This window comes from Gossypium hirsutum, chromosome A08, assembly GCF_007990345.1.
Source record: "Gossypium hirsutum isolate 1008001.06 chromosome A08, Gossypium_hirsutum_v2.1, whole genome shotgun sequence".
NCBI lineage: Eukaryota > Viridiplantae > Streptophyta > Magnoliopsida > Malvales > Malvaceae > Gossypium > Gossypium hirsutum.
Window position 1 is genome coordinate 106,755,337 of NC_053431.1, and position 22,213 is coordinate 106,777,549.

At 31.3% G+C, this 22,213-nt stretch overlaps 2 protein-coding genes across 3 annotated transcripts; both read left to right on the forward strand.

Annotated features, from left to right (window-relative positions):
* Nucleotides 1–5,603: 5,603 nt before the first annotated feature.
* LOC107929688 (dol-P-Man:Man(7)GlcNAc(2)-PP-Dol alpha-1,6-mannosyltransferase) lies at nucleotides 5,604–16,500 on the forward strand. Of its 2 annotated transcripts, XM_016861182.2 has the most exons (23): nucleotides 5,604–5,975; nucleotides 6,182–6,264; nucleotides 6,624–6,785; nucleotides 7,801–7,895; nucleotides 9,067–9,152; nucleotides 9,250–9,291; nucleotides 9,419–9,464; nucleotides 9,606–9,692; nucleotides 10,031–10,086; nucleotides 10,226–10,343; nucleotides 11,266–11,324; nucleotides 11,530–11,601; nucleotides 11,913–11,976; nucleotides 12,065–12,168; nucleotides 12,708–12,779; nucleotides 12,862–12,948; nucleotides 13,390–13,457; nucleotides 14,058–14,126; nucleotides 14,316–14,398; nucleotides 14,892–14,991; nucleotides 15,709–15,774; nucleotides 15,940–16,033; nucleotides 16,129–16,500. In XM_016861182.2, the coding sequence occupies exons 1-23, from the start codon at nucleotides 5,760–5,762 to the stop codon at nucleotides 16,207–16,209; spliced, it is 2,010 nt and encodes a 669-aa protein (XP_016716671.1). In that variant the 5' UTR covers nucleotides 5,604–5,759; the 3' UTR covers nucleotides 16,210–16,500. The 2 variants fall into 2 exon arrangements, with proteins under 2 accessions (XP_016716671.1, XP_016716670.1); XM_016861181.1 differs by lacking the exons at nucleotides 5,604–5,975; nucleotides 6,182–6,264; nucleotides 6,624–6,785; nucleotides 7,801–7,895 and adding an exon at nucleotides 8,904–8,988.
* A 3,021-nt stretch (nucleotides 16,501–19,521) lies between these two features.
* On the forward strand, nucleotides 19,522–20,922 carry LOC107929642 (cyclin-U4-1). Its single transcript, XM_016861135.2, has 2 exons — nucleotides 19,522–20,076; nucleotides 20,407–20,922. Exons 1-2 carry the CDS (start codon nucleotides 19,742–19,744, stop codon nucleotides 20,690–20,692), a joined length of 621 nt encoding a protein of 206 aa, XP_016716624.1. The 5' UTR covers nucleotides 19,522–19,741; the 3' UTR covers nucleotides 20,693–20,922.
* Nucleotides 20,923–22,213: the final 1,291 nt, after the last annotated feature.

The window sequence follows — 22,213 nt, forward strand, 5'->3', positions numbered from 1 at the left end:
TGGTTATTTATTTCAATTAACCCTTTATATTTTAGGGCATAATAATTACGCATAAAATATACCTTTTAAATATTTTTTAATAATTAATAATTTATTTTTAAATTTAATTATACATGAAATATTTTAAAATTTTAAAAATAATAATAAATAATATTCAAATAATTAAATATAATGATATTTGTAAATAATATTTAAATAGTTTAATATTAATGATACATAAAATATAAATAAACCTGAATTTTTAAATACATTTTGAATAGTTAATACAAATAAAAGTATTTTGATAATTTGTACTTCAAAACACAAAAGGCAAAAAGTATCTTAGCCCTAACTTTTTGGCATTACTTTTTAGGTTGAAAAGCACATTTTCGATTATGATATGATTGAGTAAAGAAATTGAGGAAATGAAAGTTGAATTTTGTTATGCCCCTATTTGGAAGGGATATGTGGCACCAAGAGAATGTACTTAAAAGACACTTATGGACGGTCCTCTGCCTCACAACACTTAGCTCCACACCTGAAGAGTACCTGAATGGTCCCTCACCTTACAAAACTTGGTTGGCCATTGGGTGACCATCCACCCGGACACATCATCCTCTAGGCCACTCACTTTTGGTAGGAACACACCCATCTCTATAAAGGGACCATTAGAAATAACAACCTCGTACTATCTTAGCCAAAGGAATGTCAAAACAATACCATGTAAGAAGACAGCTCACGTACAACGACCTTGTCACCTAGCCAACCGCACGAAAACCATGTCCCGAATTTGTCAATGATGTGGCATTACTGAGTACGAGACCTCCCCTCTATAAATACCCTCCAAGATGATAAAGGAGGGATCTTTTGACCTTTCAACAACCCTAACACTTCACAACACCCAGTCCCCTTAGTTACCTTATCCTCTTCTTTACTCAAACCTTAGTGTTTAATTCCGTTATTCTTTAAATGCATTCAGTTTAGTTTATTTTTCAGTTTACAAATTCACAAATTGTAACTATCTGAACCGGGTTACTTTTATTTTTGTTTAATTTATAATTATTTTTATAATATGAAAATAAAATATTTCTTGTATTAAATTAGTAAAAATAACTTTAAAATTTTATATAAAAATTAATTTTTTAATAAATAAAAATCAATTAACCAAATCAATCAGATTTGTTTTAATTCAATTTTTTTCGGAATACATTCATATAATTATATCGTTATAATGTATAGAGGAACAAATCAATAACCAAAATAAAATTGAATCTATGTCAAAATTAAAATGGACAAGGCCCAAACAATATAAAATTTGAATTGAAAATCCACCCTTGATATGTTAAATATGAAATATTTCAAACTTAGGAATGGTAAAAATCCAAATTTCATATTTAAAAATAAAATATCTATTTTATTCAATTGAATCATTCTAACTTCTTTAGATTCAATTTTTCATTACTTTTTATTTATATTGTCACATGAGAAAAGATAAGATATGCTTAGAGCCTACCAATCTACAATGTTCTCCACGAAAAGTTAAAAAAAAAAAAACATATGCCTTGAGAACTAAACATATGTTCTACAAGTGGATAAGGTAATCATGTTGCCTTGTAATATAAGAGAAAAGGGTTTAATGGGGAGAGATCAAAGGCGAGCAAAGCATAAGCTTGGGTTTATGTTTGTGGCTAATGATGAGGTGAGAAAATTGATTAACAAAAAATTACATTTTGTTAAGTGCAAAATGGAAGTTTACAACTTTTTGGAGAAGATCTTCTTGAAAGTAGTTGAGGCAATGGGAAATTTAAGCTAGCTAGAGCTAGTATATAGTTGTTGATGATGTTGCGGAGGGAGTTGGGAGTGTCTTTTCATGAGGTGAAGTAACAGGTGATGGTGAATGGAAAGGGAGAGAAATGAGGGTGGGAGTTATCATAGTTTTATCTTCTCTTTTTGCAGCCAAACCTTGGGTCCGACTTCACATTTTATACCTTCCTAACATTTTAATTTTTTGTTTTTAAAATATGGTTTAAAATTACTTTTGTAATGAATTGCGAAAAATATAAATTTAGTCTCTATACATTAATTTGATTAATTTTAATCTCTACATTTTTCAAATTAGTCAATTTAATCTATGTATTTTTCGAATTTTAAAATTTTAGTCTTGACCCAAATAGTAGTAGTTCAATTTGTTTGGTTAAATTCAATTACTAATCTTGTACGTACGGTTGTAGATTTAACTCATTTTCTCCAATTAGATAATTCTAAGTTCTTATACATTTCGAATTTTAAAATTCATGTTTTGACACAAATAACGATCGTCAATCCCTTAACTGAATTTTAGTGAGCAATATGTGAAAATAACAGGTTGACATGACATTACATATATAATAATATATTTACCCCATCAGATTCTGAAATAACATAACTTAATTGAATGAATTTAACAATTATTGTTTAGTGAGAACCAAAATATTAAAAATTAAAAAAGTATAAGACAAATAGCAAGATTTAACCCTTTTTTTCTTTCTATATGTATGTTGGATTTGAAAGCCCCTATGAAAACAGTCTGCATTTCTTTTACATTTTTGGCATGGCCGGAAGTTTTGATATGATGCCGCTCCACTCATTGCCTGCAAGACTTAACTCATCTCTCTCATTTTTAAAATTAATAGAATTAACATTATTGTGCTTTTATTAACCTGTCAGTACGGTTGAACATTACCCATATTTCCATCCACCTTGCTTAAACAAATGAATGAATCATAGTTTGAGTGACATAATTAAGGCACACAACTATTTAACTAACTAATTTTAACTTCATGTGTTATAAGCACAGTGGCTACTTAGATCCCCCAACTAGTTCTGAAAATTAATCACAAGGCAAACAGCATATTATACTCTCTTTTTTTTTTCCCTTTTTTGGAGTTGAAATTGCTTTAATAAAACAAAACAAAATTTCCCAAAAATGTGATGAAAGCTGGCTATTTTGTGTGTTTAATGATTTAATTACATTAAATATCTTTAAATTATGGGTCTCATTTTAGATTAATCCTCAAATTTTAAAATATTCTAAATTTATAAGGTCCTTTTATTATTAAAGTTGTTAATATAACCGTTAAATAAGATTTCAGATCTTATGTATCATAATTTAAAATGAAAAATGTAATGAATGTAAAAATCTTGGTTTTGAGGTAGGGATGAGCATTCGATTAAATCGAATGAAAATATTTTGAGTTAATTGAGTTGAGGAGTTCTATTTTATCATCCTAACTCGATTTGAATTTTTTCGGATCGAGTCAAATCAAATTGAGTAAAATTGTTCGAGTTAAATTAAAAACTTAAACATTTCAAATTAAAATTTTGTTACAATATAACTAATTCTATGTTAGAGCACATAAATTTGAAATCATATATATTTGAAAAAAATATTATAAAAGAAGAAGTAGAAGAAGAAGAAGAAGAAGAAGAAGATGCTTTAGTATGATAAACTTGAATAATTAATTAACTTATTTAAGTCTTAAAAATTATTATTTTAGAAAATTTTTAAGTTTTTAACTTTCTTTATATATTATTTAGAATTTTTTTAAAATAATATAATTTTTTTAAATTTTTATAAATATTTTGATTTTTGAAAATTATTTTGATTTTTTTTAAAATTTTGTTGAGAGAGAAACTAATTTGTCCATTTTCAAAATTAATAGGGACCGAAAGGGTATTTACACTAATTTTTTATTCGAATTATAAAATTCAACTCAATTCAAACTCGAAACTCAAATTACTTATTCAAGTTGACTCGAATTAACTCAATTCGATTAACTCGAAATTCAAAATTTTTTCGATTTTTCGAATAAAATCGAGTTTTGCTCACCCCTATTTTGAGGTTTTCGAAGGTTTTATAAAGTCTATTCTTCACTCACTCACTCACTTGCTCTCTTTTCGGTTTTACTTTATTTTTAGTTTTTAATTTTAAAAGTTATGTAATAATATTTTATTTTTTTAATTTTTATTTTAAATTATGTCACATAAAATTTTTCGTGTTATTTAATGGTTAAATTAATATTTTTAATAATGAAAGGACCTGATTAATATATCATCTATAGTTTAAGAATATAATTATAATAAGTAATTTAAAATAATTATCATAAATTTGAGAATGTGGAGACTAATTTTAATGTTTAAACTTAAATTTAGGTTTTGTCTATGTTGAAACAAGTGCTTTCTTCGTAGATTTTCTTTCTATCTTCCCAGAAGCATTTAAATCTGAGTGCATGATATATTGTCAAATGAATATTTATATTGGCTGGTCAGGGAGGAACAAGATCAAGTGCAGCTCCTAACCTAGCCCTATATCTATAGAGCTACAAATGTGCTAGAGTGGAGACAGGAATCTATATATACACACACCACTCAGAAGAATATTATATATGAAGAGTTATATACATATAATAGACATCAACGTAGCTTTGGTTATGAATTCAGATGCATTCAAATTTTGCAGGATAAACATAAGTGTGAGGTGTTTTGAGTTTATGGTCTATAAGACCGAAATGCTGTTGAATGCTTAGGTCAATCTAAGAGCTTGGTAATCATGGGATTATATTAGTGATAATGCCAAAGCTACAGTCTCTTTGAATGGGCAATGCATTTATCTTGCAATTAATGTAAAAATAACAGTAATGATGAAATTAAATATTGTAATAATACTGTAGCGTATTGTACTAAAAATAAAACTTAAACCCTACACTTTACTTTGTGAGTTGATTGGTGTGATTAATGCTTGTCATGTATAAATTAAATATAAAAGATATATAAGCCATACTTTTATCAATATTAGCTAATATTCTCAATTTAAGCTTTACTTAGTAAGGTGGTGTCATTAGTAGGAAAGATAAAAACTTATTTAATTTTCTTTTCTTTTCTTTTCATTCATTGTTTAATAAAGTAAAATAAATTTTGAAATATTGAAAAATTTACATTTAAAAAAAAATTCTCCACTGTGAAATAATTATCTCATTACTTTTCTACCATCACAACTTTCTTTATTCTATCAAATAAATTAAAATTTTATTTTATTTTTCACTTTTCCTATCAATTTATTTTTTGTTTTTTACTCAACCAAACACCCTTGACTTTAGGTTAATCAAAGCTCTATTTTGAGTGGGAGCATTTTGGAAAACGATTAAAAATGGTGTATCATTCACTTCCTCCCCAAAAGTATGCATATATCCTCAATATTCAATCTTAGCATTGATTTCCTTAATTAGTCCAATTATAAAGTACAATATTGCATTTATTTTCAGCTAAAAGAAATATATTTAAAAACCAAAAAATCCCAAATTCATAGGGAAAAAGCCCCCCAAATTTGATGCTAATTATGCATCTTGATCCTATATATACATAGCTATAAAAAGATGAATTAAGAAAACATATATATAAATCTGAATATAGTCAATAAGAGAAATGATATATATGTCCCATTGAACCTGCTCTCTTACACATCTATGCATGCATCAAAAGAATTCCATAAAATGCCAAAATTATTTACTGTAAGTAATAATAAGTCCTATTATAATATTCCATTTCTTTTCCTTATATCCCCTTAATAATTTAGTTTCACTGTGCAGTAGAGAAAGCATTTGCGGTACTGGCGGACGATTAAACAAGATAGAACAGAAAAATAATAATAATATTGAAAAATTTCCAGGAGAAACAATCTATCTACTAGTTGACGAGCAGTAGGAGGAGAGCTTCTTTGGGTTTTGTTTGTTTTGAAAAAGCAAATGGAAGGAGAAAGGGGAGTCCCTAATTACATGCTACAAGTTTCATTCTCAAGTAGTACTCCACCACCACAAGCGATCCATGAAACAGGGTTTCTGCAATTTGAAGAAAACCAGGTTATGAGTTTCTTGTCTCCCTCTCAGCCTCTCACTACCTCTCCTGTTAGTAACACCACCAATTCCACCACCGCCTTGAGGTTCATCACCCATAACGACCAGGTAGTTAGCTAGGCTCTATGGAAATTAATTAGGTTTTACCCAAAGCAAAAAAGTTGAATCTTTTTGAAGTTTCACTATATATATATGTATGTATATGTATATTTGGTCCTTAAACTTGAGCTTCGATATCGGATTTTTGTCTACTTTTCTGCCTCTTTACAATTTTCTTGGTAGTTGTATCTTACATATATATATATAAATTTTAGGTAGGGACCTTAGATTCCATTCCCAAAGCTGTACACGATGAGAACTGCGGCAGTAACGCCAAGGATGGAAATAATAATTCATGGTATTCTGATTTCTTTTCCCTTTGCTTCCATTTTCTTTCTCTTTTTTGGGTCATGTTCTCTATCAAGAACAAACGCACTGACAGAGATTCCCACCAAAATATACATTACATGCACGCTAGCTTGTATATATATATATATACGCACTCTAGATGCATAAAATCCATTAAGATCTGCCCTTATATGGAAGAGGGTTGTTTTTTTTGTACGGTATATTCACTTATACTGGGCATGAAGAAGGCAAATTAGTATAGTTGAATCTGCATTCATGTACCCATCCATCAAATAAATCTAAATTTCGACTTCCATTAATATACAGAAAAAAAAGGGGGTTGAGCAACTTTGGGGATATGATTGGCAGGTGGAGGAGCTCAGCCTTAGAGAAGAACAAAGTGAAGGTTAGGAGAAAGCTTAGAGAACCAAGGTTTTGTTTCCAAACGAGAAGTGATGTGGACGTGCTAGACGATGGGTATAAGTGGAGAAAATATGGGCAGAAGGTTGTCAAGAACAGCCTTCATCCAAGGTACGTACCTGCTTAAGTTTTTTTTTTACCTGATGAATTTGAACAATAGCCTAATGATATGTTCATACAAGCTTTCAAAGATTATTTCCTTTTTTAGAAACCACCACAGTAGAATGTTTAGATTACAGCACAGGGTTATTGGATCATCTAGCACTAGCTAGTTTTCATATAACATATTTTGTTGTTATTATTATTTGTTGAAAGTGTCATATTTGCGTGCATATAATTATCAATATTCGAATAAACAAGTTTATACATGTATGAACATCCATTTGAAAGATATGTTGGTGATGAATAATACTCAAGAAAGAAGGGCCAGGGTACTGAAACTTGAATAAGAAATGCGCGATGGCTATGCTAGTGAATATTTGATGCAATGTGTAGAGGAAGGTGAATGTACTTGATAGATTCCTCTATTATTAAAGAAAGAATTGCCTTAATTTCTAGCACTTTGACTTTTCTTTTTATACAGTAAATATTAATTCTGTTATAATTTAAACTTATTTAATTTTATTTAATAGCATAGGGACTAATTTGATTTAGTCTTTATAATGCAGGTACCACCTAAGTACTTTAGGCTATTAAAAAAAAAGTTACGTAAATTTAATGTTAAATTATTTTTATGATGTTGCGATGGTGTCTAAATTGTCATAAATTGTTATCATAATTTTGTCAAAAGTACTGGAAGGAGGGGATGGATTAGTTTGCTTAAACATATATATGAAATTTATCCTTGAAGAACAAATTGACATGGGTTTCTGACACAGTTTTGCATCATGAGTTCATGACTTCCAGCAAGTGTGAAGAAGCTCTTTAAACATAGATCCGAGTTTAAAGAAAAGCTGACCACTGCTGCATGGCGCATGGGCACTTGTTTGTTCCATTTCTCAATAATACATGTTCCATTCAAAAAAAGATTAACCCAAACATGTTTTTATATATACAACTGCACAGTTGATGATTATTAACTAATCTAGGGCTAAACACAAGGTTGTGTTTGAGTTACTTGGTGCAGAAGCTATTATCGTTGTACGCACAACAACTGTAGAGTGAAGAAGAGAGTTGAACGATTGTCTGAGGATTGTCGAATGGTGATAACAACTTACGAAGGTAGACACAATCACTCTCCATGTGATGACTCAAATTCTTCTGAGAATGACGGATTTACATCTTTCTAAATAGGGTTTAGAACATCAAAACATTCAATGTGATCATTATATATCTTTCGACTTATCTTTATCCAAATATTGACATATATGGTAGTTATTTTTATGGTGGATCCACTTGCAGACAGGATGATCAATATGATCTTATGTATCTATTGCTTTTTTTTTTCCCATATAAAGATGGCAATAGCTATCAAATGTAAAGGATACACTATATTGTGCATATACCATATATATTTTCATCAAAGAGATAACAACAATGTACAACACCATTGCTTTGCTGAATTCAAAACATGCCCCCACTACTGTAAATTAACTCTATGTATTACACCAAAATAACTTCGTCGTTTGGATGTTTTCCACATTGCTTTTGATTTTTATTTTTCCCTCAACCCAAAAACCACTTTACTTGTTTCAACTTATAAATTAAAACTTCTGGTAAAACTTTTAATCAATTTTTCACTTTTAAAATTGAAGAAATGTTTACATCTGTAGAGCAAAACAAAATTTTCTTAGAAATAAATAAATCTAAATTGTATAAACAACAATTAATTAAAATAAATTTGAATTGTATAAACAATGATTCATATTTGAACGGTATAAGCAAAATTCTGATCATATCAGTTGTTTTTGTTAGACAAAACTTAAACTATCCAAAGCCTTTCTCAAACTCATAATTAATAAGATAATGCACTTCAACACCCTTGAATTCATGTCCTCCTACATTGATAATAATACTAATGGCAATCGAGTTAAGACTCAATCAATAGAGTTTAATTGTTTTTGTTAAACCACCAAATAATCATTAATTTGATGAATTAAAGTCTTAATAAAAATGACTGAATCTTAAAACAGAAACATTTCACTCATCTACAAGCCTTCTTTTGGGCTTTCAAAAGCCCAAATGTTCATAGATCCAAGTTTTAGTTTTGAGTCAAACTTCAAACTTAGATCTAACCCAACATTCTTAGTTTTACGCCTTTTCTCTCTTCAGGCAGAGTGCGCAACAATGGCTTCCAAATTTCTACAGCTTTATGGTAAAATTCGGCCTTTAAATTTGTTCAGAAACCGTGTAATTTGTATCTATTGAGTTTACTTACGACTGATTTTGGTAGGCTACGATTTACTTCTGGGATCTATTGCCGCGTTTTATGTGTTCATGGTGCCCTACACTAAAGTTGAAGAAAGCTTCAACATTCAGGTAATCTTCTTTATTTCAATTTTTTTCCTTTTAGTTATTGGCTTCTTTTTCATTTTCTCTTGTAAAATTTCTTCTTCTTCTTCTTTTTTTTATTAAGGCTATGCATGATATTCTTTATCATCGACATCACTTAGATAATGTAAGTTCACTTGTCCATGCCTTCTTCTTCTTCTTCTTCTTTTTTCCACTTTAAAACTATGATATTTCTGTAATATTTCGTAATTTATGCTTAGTTTTATGTTTGGATGTTTTGATTCTGATATCAGTATGATCATTTGGAGTTTCCTGGTGTTGTTCCTCGCACTTTTATCGGTAAGCTTAAACCTTTATTGGTTGTTGCTTGTAAGAATGACTGAAATTGAGATTTTATTTTATTTTATTTTTGCTTAAAACCACTTCGAATAGGCCGTGCTTATAAATTTTGACAGCACTGTATGATTCTTTTCTTCGCAGGGGCTTTCCTTGCGTCAATTTTCTCATCTCCAATTGTATTAGCAGTGCAACTGCTGCATTTGCCAAAGATTTATAGTCTTATAATTGGTTTGTTATCTGAATACTCATAGCTGATAGACTTCTGTTTGTTATTTCTAAATGAAATTTGTAATTCTTTTAAGACATGCCATTTCGATGATATCAATAACAGGATCAGCTAGTGGGGAAAAAAGGGAACATATTACTGTTCCTATTCAATGGTTTTAGCTATTTGGATAAATAATATAAAATTTGTAGCATTTCTTGTAAAACACCATGGATGGTTTTTGGTTTTTTGTCCCCCCCCCCTTTTTGGCTCAGTGTTAATGCCACTGTTGACTTTGCAGCAATATTCATATTGCCTATAGTTACTGAAGCACTGTATTTTTTTTTTTTAAATTTTTTAGTACGTTTGGCATTGGGTTGCATCATACTATCTACATTAAGTTTTCTGCGTATTCAGGTATTTAGCTTTTTTTTTCCAGTGCTGTTGATTTTTTTTTGTTTTTACAATTTTCTTGTTTCTTCTTGTTCTACTTGAGGGTTCAACTTTATCTGAAGGCTAAATTTAGAGTTCTCATCATTGAGGTTTGTTTGAGCAGGTCAGAAACAAGTTTGGACATCAAGTTGAAGCATTCTTTGTAATATTCACTGCAATTCAGTTTCACTTGCTGTTCTATTGCTCTCGTGCACTTCCAAATATACTAGCTATGGGTGTAGGTGATTCCTTCTTGCAGTCTAACTTCTATATCCTCACTTATGCCATCACTACGAATGCACTTACATTTCACCCTTATGGTTTACTTGAACTCCTGGATAGTTTTGCTATGTGTAAAACAAGAATGGGTTGATTTGCATCTATAAGTGGGGTGTCTGCTATGTAGTCCTTTTAAAGAGATCAAGAGTTATACTTTGGTGTGCAATGTTGCTACTAAAGATGTTGAATTTGGGTCGGATGAGTCATTTATGCAAAATGGTATTATAATCCCTTAGCTTTATAAAGATGCACAATGACTGGTCAAATTAAAAGAAGTTATTTTGTTAGAAAAGAAGTAATAGGTTTTCACCAAGCACTAGTTTTACTATTAATCTCTTGAAATAATGACATGTTATTTGTTGTGAAAAGAATTTCACTTCCTAGAGGGCTGGGGTAGACTAATTGCCTTAAACATGTGCCTAAGTGAATTATACTGCCTGAGGTGGTGACCATGATTTATATTGATTTTATTCAACTTGGCAGTGTCGATTGTAGAGGATAAGTTTGTTATGTAGACACTTTGTTGTGATTTGGATTTTCTGCTCTTTACAAGCTGAGAGTGACTGATATTTAGAAATAAAATAGGCAAAAAAGAAGAAAGAAAGAAAACGAGAATGATGAGAAAACATAAAGAAAAGATGATAATATTAGTTGTTCTAGTATACTTATTTTTTCTATTTTCTGCACGACGATGTCTTAGATTGGATTGACAATGTTTATGTAACTTGTTTCTGTTTGTCCTTTTTTTTATCAAATAGAAGTGGTTCTTTCTCACAATGAAGGTTGTTTTGTTTTTTCTCTGAAAGTAACTGTGGATTTATCTACTCTTTTTCTTGTGAAGAAGTCAATGAAACTTTAGCTGTTTCCGATTTTCCTTTTATGCAGTAAATTTGGCGTATGGGCATTGGTTGAAAGGGAATTTTTATACCGCTTTAAACTATCTGGTATGTGCACTTACTGCTTAACCTTACTATAGCTGGTTGATTTCTTGGATCATGCTTCTGTCAGAGGTTGTTTGTTCTAAATGTATTCCTTTCATGACCTGTGATAAAATTTGCTTGCAGTTTTAGGTACTTTGTAATTTGTAGATATGACATCCTGATTTTGGATTGCTGAGATCTTATTTTTCACTGCATTCTTAATGAACAGGTCTTCGCTACAACCATCTTTAGATGTGATATAGTCTTGCTTCTTTGTCCTCTTGGCCTGGAGTTTTTGTTGGTAGGTGGTTGTTTACTGTACTTTTTTTCCCTCTTTCATCTTTTCCACTCTCTTGTGAAATAGTGACATAATTTTGTTCAAAACATTTGTAGCATCACACTGTTTTCTTGTCTTGTTAATTGCGGTCATTGCTGTATGCACATGCTTCACTAGCAATCACATGTTATCTGTTGCTCTCTATAATGAATCAATTAATAATGTTCTCTGATATTATTTCGTGTTAGTGTATTTTAGTTACATATTTGGATCTGATAGCATGTTGTTTAGTTAAATTTGTGCTTGACTATAAGATTTCGTTTTATCAATGACAGACCAAGTCAATTTCATTTTGGAGAGCATTAAAGTGCTGCACTGTGACCACTCTTTTGTGTATAGGTTGGTTGATTTTCTCTTACAAAATCTCAAAGCTTTTGATTAAGGATTCATCTACTGTTATCAACTTATGAAATTATTCTCAGCTCAGGTTTCACTGTGTTGGTTGATTCAATCATGTGGAAGAGGTTTCTTTGGCCTGAATTTGAAGTGTTTTGGTTTAACTCTGTTCTTAATCGAAGTTCTGAATGGGGTGTATCCTTTTTTAAAGAATTCTCATATTGCACAATCCAGTTTCTTTTTTCTATTTTAATTTGAAATAGCACATCACTATTTTTGATTGATGTGGTTGACTAGTTCCATTTACAACTTTTTCCTATTGTAATTTCTACTTTATTAGATGTTTGCAGATGTGAGATATCTCCTTATGAATCTTCTTCATTTGTGTCCACTAAGCACTAGTAATGGATCTGTAGTATTTATTACAGAAGTCCCCATTCTATTTCGTATGCATTCTTTGTGAACAATCGTGGTTTATCCTGTTATTGGCTAAGGCTGGAAACTTCCTGCATGGATAGCCATCTACTTTATTGGATTTGCTAGTTTTTGAAGGTTTTGTTATTGCCATATTGCCCTAAGCTCTATTAGTTCCTCGTACCTCCTTTTGATTGTATTTTCAATTTTTTGTTTATCAGGAAAAGCATATTTAAGGATTATATTTTATAATGCATATTTGTGTGTGTTTCTTTGGTATTTGTTTTGATCTTTGTTCCTTAATGATATTCTTTATTTAGACACATTCCATTCAGTGGTATTTTACTTCTGCACTCCCTCGTTCATTACTTGCTGCATATCCACTTTTTATGGTGAGTCTTGAACTTGTAATTTTAAAGTTATACTACATTATTATTCTGAACCACTGCATTTTATTTTTGTTTTATTTTGTAGCTTGGGGTCTTACTTGACAGAAGGCTTCTTCCTCTGGTTTTACCAGCACTTTCCTTTGTTGTACTTTACTCTAAGCTTCCACACAAGGTATTACAAAGTAAAGTTGTACATTATGGGCTTGGTTACTGATTTAGAAAAGGGATAAAGCAACATTTCGTCTTGAACTTGGCAACTTTGCCCAATTTGGTCCCTAAACTTGGGTTCCGTTAAGCTATGATGACATGGATCTCTGAGATTGTGCCACGTCATCACTTGAAAAAAAGGTTACTTTTTTTAAAATTTTCTAGTGATGATGTGGCACAATATCATAATGTCACATCATCACACCTTAATGGAATTCAAGTTCAAGTACCAAATTGGGAAAAATGCCAAGTTCTGGGACAAATGTTGACCAAAAAAAAGTTTAATGGACCAAGTTGGGAAAAGTTCCAAGATCAGGGACTAAATGTTGCTGTATCTCTTTAGAAAAGGACATACACATGTCAAGTTACTCAAACAATTGTCTCATCACATTGTTGAATGATGCAGGAGCTTCGTTTTATTATCAGCTCAGTTCCAATCTTTAACTTATCTGCTGCAGTTGCAGCAAGCAGAATGTATGTTTTCTTTTTCTTTTCTTCTTTTTTGAAGTTTAAACTGTCAGAAACCTTTGATAAAATGTTTTAGTTTACATATTTATATGGGTAACTTCTGAATTTAAAAGGATTGTTTAAAAAAAAAAAAATCCAAGCACATGAACACCTTACGTAAAGATATAATAATCTTGCAAGGTTTTTAGTAGTTTACAAATCTGACATGCTTTAGTTTTAACAGCACCAGATTTCTAGCTGTTTTGGAGTGTGTGTGACTGCTTGTATTTTTGAATAATGTCACCTCCCTTGTTATCCTGGAGATCTGAAGATATAACGCAGTTGATCCTTAACTTTTTTGTTGAGCATATAAGATTGACTGTCGAATTGATTGCAGTCTTCCCCTCCTTAAATTTATTTGAAAATTTGTGTAAAACTGTTGGATATCTGAGCCAAAAGAAACTCATCTGGACAATGGAGGCTGAGGGTGGGGTGGTAGTGTATCTACGAGGGGACTTATGTGTAACTTGCTTTTGGTACTCATGCACAGTGCTGTTTTTTGTCTTTTTGTTTTCAATTGTTATTATGCTAGTGGAATATATAATTTACTCTGTCTTCTTGTTACAGCTACAACAATAGGAAGAAGAGTTTCTGGAAATTTCTCAATTTAATCATGCTGGGATTACTTTTAATCAGGTTAGGTGAATTTCTTTCATGTTCCTTTTTTGTGAAGCATGTCACTACCACTGATTGTATATTATAGAATCTTCTCTATCCATAATTGTGGGCTCGTCTGAGCACCATTAGGTCCCATGTGGAACCCCAGGTTATGGATGGTTGATATATGATTCTAAGTTCCTTTTATCTACTCATTTTATTCTGTAGTCTAGGGTGCACAATCATAACTTTCATGGCATCCTACGAGAATTATCCCAGTGGACATGCACTAAAAGAGTTGCATCAGATTGGTGAGTCCTTCCTATCTCTTTATCTCACAGGCATACATACACATAACTTCGCATATATTTGTCTTATTTACCACTTGTGTATCCCTTCTGATGGTTCTTTATGATTTATCTGTTATCAAAAAGAAGATATGGAATATAGTATAGGTTTTGGCTATAAAGCATATGTAGTTAAAGATGGCAATATTTTGTGTGTGTGCTTGCGCATGATTCCTTCAATGTCTCTGTGTATGGTTATGGGTTTAGTGGAGGAGGTTGGAAGTTTGTTTTCATGCGTCCATTTTAGTAATTTTGTACAGGTCAGGCTAGCAGACTATAAGGTTACATATCCTTGTTTTGATGACAGCCCAAAACTCTCTCGCTCCTCCCCCTCCCCCCAATTTTTCTCTCCTTGTTTAGTTGCCTGTAAATATTTTATTGTCCTCTTTAATTTGTTTCTGAATGTCTCTTCATTGTGACTTGCTTATATTTTGTGTCCCGGTTCATCTTCAAACAGGCCATCTGGCTAACAAGTCCAATGAACTCTGGGTTCACATCGATCCATTTTCAGCCATGAATGGAATATCCCGTTTCTGTGAAAATGAGTGGCCATGGAGGTAATTTCTATAAGTGTGCTACACTATTTCTCATGTTACATGCAGAATCAGAAAATTAGGATATGTAACTAATGTCAAAATAGAACTTCGTGGCTATAGTTGTGGGAATTGCGGTCATCAGAAAGGGCCTAGCATCAAATGTCATCTGAGTAAAGCACAATGATGTAATACGTAGTATGAGAAATGGGCTTATATTGTTGGTGAAGTTGCCTTGCAATGTTAGCCTTATAAGACTTTATGCAGCCCATGGTCCTAGCTACAAGGCTATAAAAGCAGTTATGTACTACTAAATTTGAAAAGCTACCCTGTGAGTAATTTATCAATGAACGAATCTTTATTAATGTTGAAACTGGAGTCAAACCTTTTTTCCCAACTCAAGGAAGAATATTTGAGACAAGTTAAAATAAAATTGAATGGGGATTTTGGGAAAACGCTCAAGCAGTTGTGACCTTTATTTTCTTGTTTTTTTTTTTTTTTTTTCTGCTGCTGTTAGTCCCTTATCATTCACCACAAAACGGCAGCAACTGAATACTATTTGATTCTTATATTGATAATTTGATATGATAGGTTCCCTGTTAAGCTTTAGGGTGAGGAGCGTACATTTATAATTATTTTTGTTTTATTGCCACATTTCTTATGGAAGCACCTTTTTTTTTGGTTTATTTGTTTTCACTTCTAATTGTTTCTTGACCTGGAATGTTTACTATATTAATACAGATACTCAAAAGAAGAAGAGATTGCCCTTGAGGAATTTGGCCAGAGAAATTTCACCTATCTTATAAAGTGAGTTCCCACTTGCCTTATGACCTTTCTGGCTTTTAACAAGTAGTCATCTTGTCAAAATATGTCACGCCTGAAGAAATGAGCATTTTATCAACGGAAAATGGCAATGATTATTGAGAGAATTCATGGCCTTGTTCATACTTATTTTTCTCGTCTCTTAAACAGTGAGCATCGCACTATTGATGGGTACAAATGTTTATTTTATGTGAATGGCTTCTCAAGACTCCGTAGACAATCTGGGTTCCCACCTATCATCCTGGTAAGGAATCCAAACCATGCATTGTAAGTAATCTATATGGCATGATAGATTTAGGGTTTCCACCGAAAGGTCTGACCCCAAATGTACTTGTGCAGGATAAAGAGCCCAAAGTGTATATTCATGGAAATATAAAAAATGAAGAGCTTATGCTTAAACCTTGGCCAGGATGCTCTTAAACTAACTGAATTTTATACTCGCTGAGTTGCTCTGAAGATTTAGCAAGGCAGTTAGTTAAATCTTTGTTCATCTTTGTGAGAGATGGGCAAGACAGCCAAAGTTTGAGAGGGTTCAAACATTTCTTTTCAAATGGCTATTGCTACAAATGCTTGTACCCAACCGTAATTTTATAAGCCAAGTAAACATTTCCGAGTTCGAATAGAGTTCAGTTTAAGGTAGCAGAAGGTAGGTTGATCGTCGGGTATGTAAACCAAATCCCTTTATCTAATTCACATCCAATTGAGTTTTTACCATTAAAATATTATATAAATAGATATGTTGTTAAGAAAAGTATTCAAACGAGTTATATGTATATATTTTTATAAATTTAATAAAAATTAAAATGTTTTTGAAATAAAATATAATTAATCTTATATTATATATGATATAAAAGAATAACTATTGTTCAATATAATCTTTTGCAACTAATATAATATATTTCAATATTTTAACAATGCAAAAATTTTAAAGTAGTCCTATGTTAAAAATTGTTATAATATAATTATTAAAATAATTTAATTGCAAAGCCATCAACACCACATTTTTTCAAGCCTAGATTGGCCTGTAATATAAATCGATAAACAGTTAATAAAACCCAATATTTAAAAGATAAAAAAATATCTTTTATGTAATGTTTACTAATATTATGTTGTCTTTTATTAATTTTTTAATATAAATATTGAATAACAAGTTGCAATAAGGGGAAAAAAATACAAATATTAATGAAATTTTAGCATTTTTTTATTTAGAAAAATAGAGTTAACTAATTATACTTGCACGAGGATGACAGCTAAATCCACTCAAATTTACAATTTCTAATAGGTCAAATTAAGGGTCTGTTTGATTGACGGAATTGATTTTTCGGAAAATTATTTCCAACTTTTCCAGTGTTTGATTGGCGGAAAACATTTTCCATTTGGAAAATGAACTCCAAAACAAGGGAAAATGAGTTACATTTTAGGAAAAATGTCTTACCCTTTCAATTTCCGTAAGACATTTTCCGTACTCTCCTCTCTATCGCCTCCTTCATTCCTTCCTTCATTTCCGGTAGAAAACTGCTTCTGTTTATCGATTTTCCAGTAACTTGTTTTTTTTTTAATTATTCAATACTTGTTTTTTTAACACAATTACAAATAATTTATTTGATATTAGTTTTTTTCAATTTATAACGATTAATATTGTAGCTTAATAATTGAGTATTATTATAAATAAATCATTGCAATATAAGTAAAAATAATTTAAAATATAAAAATTTATTAATATATATTAATATATGTAAAAACAACTTTTCCGAAAAATATTTTCAAAAAATCTGCCAAGCAGCAGAAAATATTTTACACAGATTCAATCAAACACCAGAAAATATTTTCCAGTAAATCATTTTACAGAAAAGTAAAACATTTTCCAGAAATCATTTTACGAAAAATATTTTACTGGCAATCAAACAGACCCTAAGTTTTAACTTTTTCACAACTAAAAAAATCCCTAAAATCAAAATAAGGAATCTACCAAAGGATGATAATTAGAGGAATATAATATATTTGTTTAGTAACGAAAATTTGTCCTTATGAATACAACAAACTCGCTTGCTTATCAGCTTGTTTAATTGAAGTAAACTCTTTCATTACTTTAGATGTTGTCCTCCACTCTTTCTTTTCTTCCACAATTGGCTACCCTATAACTATATCTAAATTCCAAATCAAATACCACCCAATCTTAATCATAAACTACTAAACAAACTCCAATCCCTCGGTGATATTAATAATATTTCCTACCACTTCAACATATATGTAGAAAGGCCTAAATGAAACATCATTCATAGTTTATTGACTGCTTTTCCTAACATGGGAAGTATGCTTGCCAATACTGCACTTGTTCCTCGCCTCTATTGTTTGAGTGCTTTCTTCCTATTGGTGATGAACGAATATTTAGAATAGTGACGAATTTTGACATTAAGTTTAGGGATCTAACCAAAATTTTTAAAAACTTTAAGAGTTTTAATGAGACTTTTCAAATAATTTGATAATTCTAATTAAAACTTTCAAAAATATTAGAGTTTTAAGGAAAATTTACAAAAAAAAATCGAAGAGTTTAATTAATTTTTTTTTTAAATTTCAAAGGGTTAACGAGAATTTTTTAAAACTTGGGAAGCCTACTTAAAAAAATTTTAAGGGTGTAATTAAAATTTTCAAAAACTTTGAGGGCCTCATGACTGTACCAAATATTTTTTTTCTCTTTAATGGAATGCATCAAGGAGAATAAGATTGGCAGGCTGTTTATATTTTGAACTTTAGTTTTATTAGATTAAATTTGGAGGTGTACCAAATTGTGTGGAGGGGGTGGTCTCACATGGAAAAGCACATGGATTAAGAAGGCACCCTGCAACATGGACAAGCTTTTGAGCTTTAATCTCAATACCCCCACCTTGATCAACCATTTTTGTGACTTAACCAGACATGCTTTTCCTCTTCTTTCACTCCAACAAAAACGTGTTTCCAGCTTGGGTCCTCCTTATATGTTCTTCCAACTTATTTTCTTTCTTATATATTTCGGTTTCAATCACCAGCTGAATATGGTAAATTTGAATTGGATTTGCTCATCATTTAAAAACCATGAAAGTGAAAGTTAATTGTTTGGTTGCATAGTGAAAGTGGAATCGTAGGGTCAAATTATTTTAATATCTGAAGCTTAATCATTGATAAGTAAGTGGGGGCAAAAGACAAAAACTTATGGCATAAACCGCTTGTTTATATCATGCCTGAACTCTATACATTAGAGGGTTCATACCAATTGCTGTATTCTCGATGCAGATCCATGGAAGATTTTATATAACATCTTTCAGATGTCAAGAAAAGGTGACAACTTACAAACAGACATCATGGGTGCTCCTTGTTTGTTGTTCAGCATTTCAGACAAACATATCTTGAATATTGCAGCCCTAATAGTATGGAAACAATAGATATGGACCCAACAGAAGAAAAATATCCGAAATAACATAAACAAAAACATTGTGTAGATTTACAACACATGCAAGATCTTCAAGCCAAAAATAAAAAATAATAAAGTATAGGGGCCGACAAATTACAATAAAAAAATTTTCCCCACATGTAATCACATGATGGGTATGGCATGCCATCAGCAACAAACCAGTAGCCACAAGTTTCATCACTGGAAAAACCCTCAATCTCCTTTCATGAAAATGACTTTAATCCACTAATGAAACAAACCTTTTTTTCCCTCTTCAACAAGTTAAGTTTTTAAATTGAATAATCATATTCCACACTTTTTATTGCCTTATAAACCCCACCAAATAGGGACATCCAATCCAAATCTTGATTCAAATTCATGAGAGGGTACTTTCTTCTTTTAATTGAAAAATTCCCCACCGTTTAACGTCTACCTTACCTGTTTTTATATCACAAAAAAAGTAAAACCATATATACCTTAACAATAGCAAAAAGAAGAAACACATTCAACACTTGTTTTGATGTTATGGCAGAGTTAGAGAACCCAAATATGATGTCAAATCTCATAACATTTCTGTCATCCCTGCTGAAAGAAGTGGCTGAATCCAATGATCTAAACTGTGGGTTTAAGGCTCAGAAGATTTCGGTGTTTCATGGGTTAACTCGGCCAACTATCTCAATCCAAAGCTACTTGGACAGGATTTACAAGTATGCAAATTGTAGCCCCTCTTGTTTCATTGTTGCATATGTTTATCTTGATCGGTTTGCTCAAAGACAACCCTCGTTGCCCATCAATTCTTTCAACGTTCATCGGCTGCTTATTTCCAGTGTGATGGTTGCCGCAAAGTTCATGGATGATATGTAAGTTACTTGGAACAAAATTCATAGTTCATGCTTTCAGTCTTGTTGGATTTTCATTAGTTTTACTTCAAAAGATTAAATTAGAATCTGGATTTAGACTTGTTAGAATTGGAAAGCCATTCAATTTCCCAGAAAAATATATTTCAACCCATTGAAAGGCATGTGAATAGGCCTACCCTACCCTACCCCACCCTACCCTGCTTTCTTCTTTTGTTCTCTTCTTCCCATGTGCATTAAGAAAGTGGACATTATATATACATTTAGTCACAAGGGCCGGCTAAACCCCAAGTCTCCCAACCTTATTTTTGATATTTTGGAACTTTATTTCAGGTATTACAACAATGCATACTATGCAAAAGTAGGAGGAATCAGCACAACAGAAATGAACTTCCTTGAAGTGGATTTTCTATTTGGGTTGGGTTTCCACTTAAATGTGACCCCTAATACCTTTCACACCTACTACACTTACCTGCAAAGAAAGATGATGATGTTGCAACCTCCACCAATCATTGCAGAATCCTCTTTAAGCTTTGGGAAAGGGAGGTCACTAAAAGTAGTCCATTTGTGTTTCAATGAAGAAGAATCATCTCATCAAAAGCAACAACTAGCTGTTTGATGAGGCCTTTGAACGTTTAGCTCTGAATTGTAGTTAAAAAAGGTATAGGGATTTTGAGGTGGTAGATTGAATGCATCACTTGTGCACTAGAAATCCGGATGATTTCCTTTTCTTTTCTTTTCTCTTGGTTTCCTTTTTGGGGTTTGGATTCTTATTGGTTTGTGTATGTACAGATGAGGCCATCAAAGTTTCATTGTCAATTAAATTTCTCAAAAAGTTTCTTTGGTTCATGATGATTCTGCTGTTTTAGTGGTCAGTAAATGTTCTAAATATTTAAAGCATACGTATATATAAGGCATGAACTCAAATAGCTTGTAATATCACATAAAGGAACATTGTATCAGAGTCTGAAATGGGAGTTTTTCTCCCAATTCTGGTTCATATGATACCAGCTCTTATTCACCTAGCCTAAGACCGTCTTGAACTTTTTGGAAGCGAAGTTATAATTGAACAGTCACAATAAATCATAAGTTAAGTCAAGAGGCAAGCTCTCCAGTGCTGACGTAGATACATTATATCATGCAAAAGAGCCAATAATGTTTGTATTCACACTGCCAAATTTCTGCCTGCATTTATATATTGGATGAAGAATTAAACATGATAACATAGCCAGCCTCATGAGAATGAGGGCACTGGTCCAATATTAAAATTAATGGTTGGGTTATAAAGGAAGACCCAAGGCACAGATCCAATCCCTCTGCCAATATATAGCAAACCCAATGTCTAGATACTAGGGCGACTGGGCATTAGCCAATTTGTTTGATTCAAGTGAAGAGCCCCTTTAAAGTATATATGATAATAGTAATTTTGAAAAGGAAGGTTAAGAATATGATTTTAGGTTTCGAGTTTCTTTCCTTTACACAAATTTAAAAATAAATTAACTTTCCAATAGAGTAGGTTTTTGGATTAACTCTCAATTTTTTTTAGAGGGTGTTTTATATGAAAGATTGAAGTCTAATCCGATTATACTAATTTTTATATTCAATATTATTTTTAGACTTTCTCATAAATTTTGTATTAATTAACTTATAAGCGTCCAGATCAATCATGCTATGTCAACGTACATCTCTTTCTGTATCTTTTATTGAAAAAATTCTCTCAAATTTTCTCTTTCAAAATTTATAACTTCTACACTCATTCCAATTACTTTGAGAATTTACTATAAGTCATGTAAGTGTTTATTTTTGGCCATTGTTATGTTGTTAGTGTTAATAAAATTATCACATGTTACTTTCACCAATTTTATGTTATTATTGTTAATATCATTTGTTTATAGTAAATTTATAAGTATTTTTTTCAATATTATGTTATTATTTCTTGGGTAAAAGACACATGTTTAGTGTAAAATATACTTACTCGCTTATGGTTTCAAGAAAACCGTACTCGCCCCCTTAAGTTTGAGTAAAATTTCATAAACCCCTTGAGATATACTTTTCATCTATGTATTTTTTTTAATTTTTCTATTTTTAATTACAAAAAATAATTTTCAAATAAAACACAATTATACCTTTGTTATTTTTC

What these genes read in the sequence shown, in the direction of transcription:
- LOC107929688 (XM_016861182.2), top strand. Translation starts at nt 5,760, where the DNA reads ATGGAAGGAGAAAGGGGAGTCCCTAATTACATGCTACAAGTTTCATTC. An exon ending in AAAAGAGTTGCATCAGATTG is followed by an intron (nt 14,399 to 14,891) that starts GTGAGTCCTTCC and finishes ATCTTCAAACAG; the next exon opens with GCCATCTGGCTAACAAGTCC. An exon ending in GGTTCCCACCTATCATCCTG is followed by an intron (nt 16,034 to 16,128) that starts GTAAGGAATCCA and finishes GTACTTGTGCAG; the next exon opens with GATAAAGAGCCCAAAGTGTA.
- LOC107929642 (XM_016861135.2), top strand. Translation starts at nt 19,742, where the DNA reads ATGGCAGAGTTAGAGAACCCAAATATGATGTCAAATCTCATAACATTT. An exon ending in GCAAAGTTCATGGATGATAT is followed by an intron (nt 20,077 to 20,406) that starts GTAAGTTACTTG and finishes ACTTTATTTCAG; the next exon opens with GTATTACAACAATGCATACT.